The sequence below is a fragment of the Astatotilapia calliptera genome, chromosome 5 (assembly GCF_964374335.1).
Source record: "Astatotilapia calliptera chromosome 5, fAstCal68.1, whole genome shotgun sequence".
NCBI classification, from domain to species: domain Eukaryota; kingdom Metazoa; phylum Chordata; class Actinopteri; order Cichliformes; family Cichlidae; genus Astatotilapia; species Astatotilapia calliptera.
This window is the reverse complement of record NC_137426.1, coordinates 16,724,295-16,734,171: the sequence shown is the minus strand read 5'-3', so window position 1 is coordinate 16,734,171 and position 9,877 is coordinate 16,724,295. Positions and strand designations below refer to the sequence as shown.

At 39.6% G+C, this 9,877-nt stretch overlaps 1 protein-coding gene across 2 annotated transcripts; it reads left to right on the top strand.

The window, feature by feature from the left end:
- Positions 1–119: 119 nt before the first annotated feature.
- On the top strand, positions 120–9,835 carry zmynd10 (zinc finger, MYND-type containing 10). 2 transcript variants are annotated; one of them, XM_026167565.2, is made up of 12 exons: positions 120–1,753; positions 5,164–5,272; positions 5,383–5,499; positions 5,577–5,630; positions 6,808–6,945; positions 7,031–7,119; positions 7,224–7,318; positions 7,500–7,672; positions 8,092–8,217; positions 8,304–8,425; positions 8,515–8,640; positions 9,593–9,835. In XM_026167565.2, the coding sequence occupies exons 1-12, from the start codon at positions 1,665–1,667 to the stop codon at positions 9,672–9,674; spliced, it is 1,320 nt and encodes a 439-aa protein (XP_026023350.1). In that variant the 5' UTR covers positions 120–1,664; the 3' UTR covers positions 9,675–9,835. The 2 variants fall into 2 exon arrangements, with proteins under 2 accessions (XP_026023350.1, XP_026023349.1); XM_026167564.2 differs by having other exon boundaries at positions 5,161–5,272.
- The last annotated feature ends 42 nt before the right edge of the window (positions 9,836–9,877 follow it).

Genomic DNA, 9,877 nt, shown 5'->3' with positions numbered 1-9,877 from the left:
CTTGAATTTCATGTTTGCAAGTACTTTTTTCACTACCATATAAACTCACCTTAAGAAGCACACCGGTTCAGCTGCTAATAAGATAACACAAATGTCTAATTAGCTAATCACGTGGCAGCAACTCAATACAGACTTGTACTGGGATTTTCCTACACAACCATCACTAGTGTTTACAGAGAATGGCCCAAAAAAAGAGAAAATATTCAGTGAGCGGTACTTCTCTGTGCATAAAGGCCTTTACTAATCCCAGAGGTAAGAAGAAAATGGTCAGACAGCTTTGAGCTGATAAGAGGGCTACAGTAACTCAAATAACCAGTCGTTACAACCAAGGTATTCAGAGGAGCGTTAATGAAAGCACAACATGCCAAATCTTAAAGTAGATGGCCTACAGCAGCAGAAAACAAGGCATCGGGTGCCACTCCTATCAGCTAAGAACAAGAACCTGAGGTTGCAATTCACACAGGCTCGCCAATTTTGGACAACAAGACTGGAAAAATGTTGCCTGGTCTGATCTCAATTTCTGCTGCAACAGTCCAAAAGTGGGTCCAAACCAGTACTAACAGGGTCTATCTAATTGGTGATTTAACAACTTTCTGATATGTACGAACTAGAGTACATTATACGTAAAATAATTTGTTTTGACCAACAACATGAATGATTTAATCCAAATAGTATGGTCTGATTGATTTTTGCCATGAGGACATTGTAGACAGGTGCAGCTGCTACACATTTTTATTTTATTGAATAAAATTCAGCCCTGAAGGACAGACCGTTTTAGTAAAGACTAACTTCATCCAAGGACTGTGAGGAAAAAAGCAGGAAAGTCATCATCATGAGTCACCTGCAGGTTAGGCTGTCTCTCTTTTGCTGCATACTCTGGAGTATGAGCAACAGGGGAAACTTCGAGTCACCAAAAAGAAAATCACTGGAGTATGATGAAGACATCCATTAAAAAGGAACTAGCTACTCTAAAAACTTTGAAACCAGTTGTAACAGGGTGAAGCTGGTAATCAGGTTAATTTACAATAAGCTGGTTATCATAGTTTTGTATTTTACTTTTTATTCTTTTTTTTGTTTATGTGTTCAGCATTTTCTTGTTATCCATTCATTTTAGTTTTATTATTACCACCATCCTGGTTGAGTTTGAACATTGAACCTTGGGCTATTGTGAGAGTGTAATGGTTCATTTAATGGATAAAATCCTCCTCAGCCTATGAGCAGACTATCTTCTGCAGGTCTAGTATCTTGATATTACTAGGACCCTCTTTAGGAATATTTTGTTTATGTTGCTTTAGTTATAATTTACTTAGTTTAATTAATATGATGTCTGCACAAGGAAAAAAAAAGTTTTCTGGCGCTTTGCTGATGATGTCATATTTCACAACAACTCACCTTGGATTATTTTTATTGACATAACTGATTTTTTTTAAGGTTTTGCCAGAAATGTACAACTGTATTATGTTGTGTATTTGTTTGAGGTTCTGCTGCCCCTCTATGGCGGGAAAAAAAACTGCACCGTTCCCTTGGTTTTCCGTAACCATGACAACTACCGGAAACACTTCGTGTTGCTAACTTCGAACCGTTAACAGTACGAACAAGTCTACTCAAGCTCCAGTTAGACAAGTCATTTATTTCTTTATTACGTAATATCTTTTCTCAACGTAATGGATACATCAGTGATTCTTCCCGTTGAAGCGGAAGGCTTTATCCAGAGTCTGGAAACTTTCTCCCTCAAGGAAGTGGGCTCAGAGAGGTGAGACGAAACAACTAACTCTGCACCTGAGTTAAATTAGCTTGTAAACACGATGGAACGTACAAAAAAGGGAAAAAAGAAAGAAAAACAATGTGATAAATAAATAGAGACTATATTAGATTATTTCTCATTAGCCAGTACAGATTGTAAATGCTAAATAAGGGAGCTTAATGTGCTTTGTTATACAAATAAAATAAAATAAAAAATCAACCCAAAGCACTCAGTGGTGCAAATTAAACAGCTGAAATTGAGCAAAACGTCAGATTCAGATGTAGTTATAATATTGCTATCATATATAACTAAATAACGCTGATTGCATTTTTGCCGCGAACCCATGCAGACTGTAGGTTTGAGCATTGGAGGGGGCCCTCAGCCAAGAAATTCACATTTCAAACACTTACTTATTTCTGGTGATGCTTTTGTCCATCAGTTTTTGTCAATGAGAAGTAACCATCACAATACAACTCTGACCTTCTGATATTCATATTGAATATGAAAGTGCAGCAGCCAGAGCTCCCCCCCCCCCCCCCCCCCCCCCCCTTCTCTTTAATTCAACCAAATATATCATTCCTTTGTGAAATAAACACATCAATATATATACCAATTATTTGGGTAATAAAAACATCAAGAGCTAAAAAAAAATTTTTATAATGTGCAGGAAACCATCTGCTACACTTAGGTCCATAAATATTTGGACAGAGACACTTTTTTTTCTAATTTTGGTTCTGTACATTAACACAATGAATTTTAAATTAAATAGCTCAGATGGAGTTGAAGTGACTTTCAGCTTTAATTCAGTGGGTTGAACAAAAAGATTGGCTAAAAATGTTAGAAACTAAAGCATTTTAATCCCTTCATTTCAAGGGCTCAAAAGTAATTGGTCAAATTAAATAACTGAAAATAAAATGTTAATTTCTAATATTGAAAAACCCTTTGCTGGCAATGACAGCCTGAAGTCTTGAACTCATGGACACCCCCCGATGCTGGGATTTCGCCTTTTTAATGCTCCGCCAGACCTTTACTGCAGCGGCTTTACTTTTAATGCAATATTTTCCTTACGGGAGACTTGGATATTAATACACCTACCTCCTGGAGAATGTTGTTCACTTGTTTGGTTGTTGTGAAACGTTTTCTCTTCACCATAGAAAGTGTTCTGCTATCACCCAGGACTGCCGTTTTCTATGGATGGCCAGGTCTTTTTTTGTTGCTGAGTTCACTAGTGCTTTCTTTCTTTCTCAGGACCTAACTGTAGACTTTGCCACTTCTAAACTCGTAACAATTTCTCAGATGTTTTTTTTTTCCCTCTGTTTTTGCAGCTTAAGGATCACTTGTTTCACCTGCATGGAGAGCAAAATCTTCCAAATGCAAGCACAACACCTCAAATCAACTCTAAATCTTTATCTCCTTAATTGATAATGACATAATGAGGGAATTGACCAAACCTGCCCATGAAATTGCCTTTGAGTCAATTGTCCAATTAGTTTTGGTCCCTTTAAAAAGAGGGTGGCACATGTTTCAAGGGGCTGAAACTCCATAATATAGCTGTAATTGGAATATGTTTCAGTAAACAAGTAAAAACACAAAACTTGTGTCAGTATCCAAATATATATGGACCTAACTGTACTTTGGGATTCAATGTAATACATTAAAATACATTATTAATACCCTTTACAGGTTCAATAGACACACAGGAATGTCTCTTCTGTCCTAGTTTTCTGCTTCGTTTCAGACACAAGTAAAGTTGCCTTAGTTTCCCAGTCTGACTTCCTTCTTTTTCCTCTTTTGGCTTTTTCATGATTATCAGCCTGCCTGTGTATGGCACCATAACAGAGGTCATGCAGCTGCTGCCTGACATTGTAGCACTGTCTAGCTGTGTGAATATGTGTGTACGTTGACTGCGTCTCCCCAAAATCTGCACATATAAAGAAACTTATCAGTGTGGTCAAGTATAAAAGAGAAATGCATTCAGGACTCTACAGCTCATGACGTGTTTCTATTTTCTCCACTTCCTCTTTGCGTCATTTTGAAAGAGATAGAGATTTTTTGTCAGATCTTTGTTCATCAACTTCTGTTGGTTACTTTTAGTTTCTTTCCCTTTATTTGTGATGACAAATCTGGTCCTTTTTTGAGGCTTATCAGTCATTTGCATGTTGTGGTGAATCCCCTGAGGTTCTGGCCATGTAGTCGTCTTGTGATGTTTATATTGAGAAATATGTACATCTGCATCCTGTGAATGTTCAACCACATAAACCTAATATGTCTCTGATAGATTTTGTTATTAACCCACATTATTACCGTCTTCACTTGCATGATTAGCTCTTTTTTTTTCTCCTGAAAATAGCTTTTAATCTATGTGATCTATTGGTTTTTGACTGGTTGTCAAAAAGGAAACATCTGCCAAAGAACACTGTTAGTTTTGACTCCTTGAAATCAGTGTATGTTTCAAGTTCTTGAAATATAGATTAAAATCTACACAAACTAAAACTGACACTCTAATTTGCGTAATTTGACGCACTTTACTCAAGCATTGTTTGAAATTGAATGCACTGAAGCAGAGAGCCTGATAATATGTGTCTTTTAAATACTTAAGAAAGAGATGATCTGGTCCAGACAGATAAGATTCTCTGTAAAGAATATTCAAATCAGAAGTTATACTTCATTATAATAAAGGCCCTGGGCCTTGACTAAAAGGAACTGAGAGTTAAATCAGACTTATTTTAGAGCTAACTGGGATTTTTGTTGTGTGTTAGCTTTTGCATTCTTGTATTTTTACTTAGTTTTTGTTCCTGCTTTGGTTTATTCTTTCTTCTCCTGTGTCTTGGTCAGATTGTCCGTCTTCATTTGATTCCCTGGTTTCCCATCTCATGACTTGGTTTTCCCTCTATGTCTTTAGTTTTGGGGTTTCCTGCCAGTTTTTTGCAGCACCCTTTGTTCACATTTTATGAGTCAATAAAGCTACTTTTGCATACAGAGATTCTGTGTCCTGCTTTTGGATTCGCTCCTCATTACATCCTGATAAAATCTGGAGGTAGCTTCCTCATGTTTGAATTTCTCTCTGGGGACAGAAATTGGACTCCCTGCTGCCACTCCATAAGTATACCCTAATTCTGTGCATTTCGGTGTGATATTCGATGATTTACACACTTAGCTGCTGTAACTGATTGCATTCAATTGCTAACTTGACCCCATTCAGTCGCAGACTGTCTACAGACTGATTCCATCTTATGTCAACATATAGAGCAGATTTTGGTGACAGTGTTGGTATGTTGACAATCTCAGCATCAAAACATAACTTTATCTTATTGAATAACACTAATGTAATATTATGAGTATTGTGACAATATCATTGGTTGTCTGGTGATTCCGACCTTTAGAAGTGATGCTTTTTTATTGTCTTTGTGTGCTAGCAGATGGTTCAAGCAGCATGATTATATTGAGAAACTTAACATGCAGGCAATACTGAATGCCTCTGCCATGCACGATGAGTTTGTCAAGGACCTCCTGGTTTCATTTGGAAAGGTGACTGCCACAACTGCATATAAACAATAATAAAATGTCAGCTTTTACGCAAGCCCTTTTACAATTTTCTAAGAAGTGCTTAGAGGGGAGTGATTCCTTTCCCTTTCCAGATACACATCCTGGTCCATGAGATGATCCTTATTGAGGTGTGGAAGAAAAAAGTGTTTCCCATCTTATGCCAGCTGGAGGATTTCAATCCAGAGAAGACTTTTCATCTTTACATGGTGGTGAGTGTTAAATGAGATGTTAAATGAGCAGCTCACATTGCTCATGTTTCATGTGTTCTGTTATGACTCCTTTTTAGATCCATCATGAAGCCACCATCATAAATCTACTTGAAACCATAATGTTTCACAAGGTCAGTAAGAACTCAAATAATCCCTACATATCTTAAAACATTTCACACACCAAGAAAGCACGGACTGTCATTCTCTGAGAACATAAATTGTAGGGATGGGTACCGGTGTCCGGTGCCATGATGGCACCGGTTCTGACATAAACGGTAGTAACCAGACCGAAAAGCAGCGCACATTTCGGTGCTTTATTTCGGTGCTTTTTTTTCCTGAGCTGTGATACACTTCTAGCCAATCATTTTACGTTTCCGAGGATAGTAGGCGGGTCCAGGTACGTACGTTCTTTTAGAGCAGAGCTACAGATTAAAAATGTCCAAGGCGAAGCTGTCAAAAGTCTGGCTGTACTTCACAGCAAAATATGCAAACTCAGCAGCCTGCAACAAGTGCTTTAAGCTGATACTGTGATACTGTCAAAGGAGGTAACACCTCGAATCCGATGAAACACCTGGCGACGCATAGCGTTTTTTTTAAAAGCCCAGAAATGCGCCATATGATAGCTTGCTGCGAGACCTCACACCAAGCGCATCTACTGTGCATGGGTTGCCTGTTATCGGACCCGGAGTTAGCGGGTCACGAAGAGTAGAGTCCTGGCCCCTAGCCCTGCCAGTGTATCAGAAATGATGAGGATGATGATGGCAGCAGCAGCCGTTCTTCTCTGGGCGAGTAGCTTAATGTTGTTCGTGTGTAATTTACGTTGAGTAGGCTAACCACGTTATTACATTAATGCATGTAAGGTGAACTAGCAAACATCATCATAGCTACATGCGGCTGTCTTCTTGTTTGATGGCAGATACTCCCTTCACCCTGGCCAAAAAGGCTAAAATGACCAAAGAAAAAGTGGAAAACAGCTAAACATGAGAGGTTTTGGACAAAGTTTGTGTTTTTTCCATTGATTAAGCACTGCTTCCAGCCAAGAGTGATACCATATATGCCCCATAGCTGCAGAAAAGGCTAACACCGTTATCTTTTTACAAAAAACCAGCTGAACATGAGAGGTTTTTGGACAAAGTTTGTGTTCTCCATTCTTTAAGCACCGGTTTGAGCACCGTTTGAGCACCGGCACCGTTTCAAAAGTACCGATTTGGCACTGGTATCGGATAAAACCTAAACGATACCCATCCCTAATAAATTGTAAATTAAGCATTATGGCAAGTGTTCAAGCGGTTGTGTCTTGTTATGCAGGATTCATGTGATGCAGCAGATGACTCTCTTCTTGACTTGGTGGATTACTGCCATCGAAAACTCACCCTGCTGGCGAGTGAAGCGATTAAGGATGTTGCTGTGACATATGACCAACACAAACAGACATCCTCTCTAGAGGTGAGAATGTATGTTTTGTTTTTGGTTTGACACATTCGCCGAAGTCTGTCGCAAACTTTTGAACGCTTTGTTTTGTTTCTTGAAGGAGCTGCAGGTGCAGAGTGCAGCTTTGGAGTTTGAAATCTCTCTGAAAGCCGTGTCAGTGCTGCGCTACATTACAGACCACGCAGACAGGTATGGCGCCCTGGAATTCACTTGGTTATGTTCTAGTGGAAGTATACTCAGTATTACACTGAGAAACACGCTGCAGCTGACCAAAGGAAAGTGTTTCTTTGCAGCATCAGCATTATCAGTCGAATGCTGTGCACCCATAACCTTCCTTGTGTACTGGTTCAGCTGATTGACCACTGCCCCTGGAGTCGCTGCAGAGAAGGTATCACCTCAAACATGAGATTGGTGTTGATCTACTAATCTATATCACTGGTAAAAAAAAAACAAACAAAAAAAAAAAAACTTTAAAGGCTTCTAAAAGCTACCCAAGCCAGGAAGCTTACCTTTCACACCTGCTAAAGTTTCTTACTATTCAATAACCTACTCATTGTCTCCCACTGTAGGTAACGTGCAAAAGCACATTGATGGCAAGTGGCAGACGATACCTGTAGAGGATCATTTAAAAATGAACAAACTGGACGGTCAGGTCTGGCTTTCCCTTTACAATCTGCTGCTAAAAGAAGAATTCCAGAGAAAATACAACTTCAACAGTTTCAACAAGAGCCAGCTTCTGAAGGTATACAGTGGATGATTGTTTTATTATAACTTTAGATGCACTGATCATGCAGAGTTGTTGTCATTCATTGCCTGTGCTGATATTAAATTGGATCAACTCGTCCGTCCAAATGGCTGCTGGATAGTAGCTGTAATCTGGTGTTTGGCAAGTGTGTGAGTGCCGGGTTATTGTCCTCCAGCATCATATCTCATCTCCTCCCTTGTTAGAGCACACATTCAGTTTCCAAGGGTTGTTTTGACCAAGATGTTTCCTCCTATTATGAGCTTTCTCATCCTCTTCCTGTTCCATTAATTACATAACCAGCCAGCCATGTGCATCCTCCTGTAATCACATTTTATTCTTATGCAGTCTGTGTAAACTGATGATTCATACATTGTTATTCTTGCTTCACTGTATTTGTTGTCATTCATGTGCCACAGCTCAGAGGTTTCTTGACTGATGTCTTGATTGATCAGCTGCCAAATCTGGTGGATCTGCAACGTTTCCTGGCTCATCTTGCTGTTTCAGATCCAGCCCCTCCAAAAAAAGAGCTGATTTTGGAGCAGGTGCAGTCACACTCACAAATGTTCACTTATCCCTGTACCTAAACAATGTGCCTGTTCGTTTACACTCGGCTCTACTCTATTTATAGATCCCAGAAATGTGGAACCGCATTATCAGTGAGAATTCTAGAAAGTGGAAGGCAATAGCAAAGTATCAAGTCAAAGAAACATTCAGCCCATCTGAAAGTGACTTGAGACAACAGGCCCAGAGGTAACACTGAAAACACAGGTCTGACTGATTAGAGAAGGAACAGAGAAACGACTCAGGCGCTCTGAATAATCAGCGCTTGTTTTAACTAGGCTGGCCCAGACGTACAACTTGGATGTAATGGAGAGTTTACTTCCTGAGAAACCAAAATGTGGATCCTGTGGGAGAGAGGCCACAAAGAGATGTTCTCGCTGCCGAGGAGAGTGGTACTGTCACAGGTACTGACAGACTCTGAGCTGAGCCTGAAGGCAAAGCTCAGGGCTGTTTTAACACATGCATGAAAGTCCTGCACCTTCCTAGGACTCTGTCAGCACTACATGCAAAACACCAGGACACGACCACATGGTTATTACACATAATGCACCACACACAATAATCATAAATGCTAGCAATGAAGTTGGCCACTTCCATAGGTTACGTTGTAGGCTACAAAGATTCCCTGCAGAAGTGCACATGTGAGAGTCACTAACAGTATTAAAGATGGCCTTAACCACCATGAGCTCATTGGTTTTGGACTTTGCAGCTTTAGTTTTAGTTTTTGGTCACCACCGTTTTCATTTTTTGAAGCCAGGTTAGAAGCCAGTTACCTTATATAGATTAGAGGGTGGAGTCCTAATTTACTTTTTGCGTTTTTTTCGTTTACTTTTTGTTTTTGAAGCCAGCCTCGAAAAGCTAAAAAAAGTGTTTGTGTGAATGGGTGAATGTGGCAAGTTGTATAAAATACTTTGAGTTGTCAGGTAGAGTAGAAAAGCACCATATAAAAACCAGTCCATTTACCACTGGTAGCGAATGCGTGTCATGTGTGCTGCCTCCTGCATGCTCACGTAAACCACACAAAGTACTTCCAGTACTGCAAAGGTGTCTGAAGGGGAATAATTCCTGCAGATTACCACAAGTAAGACAAAACAAATGTGCTGCTTCTCTTTTCAAAATATCAAAAGGTCACGTGTGAGAGCGGCTCAGTACTTTCCCCCTCTCACTCATCGCTCCTAAGGTTTTGATAAAGTTGACGTAAGCCTCGCCGGGGCACTGAGAAAGAAATTTAAACACATTTGAGAAACAAATGGAGTACACAGAGGTGTGTTTCTTCAGTATTGGATGCAAAATGCATATTTTTGTTTAGAATGTGCTAAATGTCTGCGTTATTATCTTGCTGATGTATGTTTTCAGAGAGTGTCAAGTGAAGCACTGGCCAAAACACAAGAAAGCCTGCCAGCTCATGACCGAGACCACCGAGAAGATCATCAGCTGAGGGAGACCAAACGGCTCTTTCTGTGGCTGATGACAGAAAGAGAACAGTGTGTTTCCTTAGTAGCCCGACACATTTATACATAGACTCTTTTTTCTTTTATCATTAAAACTGTTGAAGAATTTAGGACGTTGTAATCAAACTGCAATAAAGTTTTAAACCTGCATGCATCTGTGTTTGCCTGTTTCATCAAAGTGCCAGGGAAG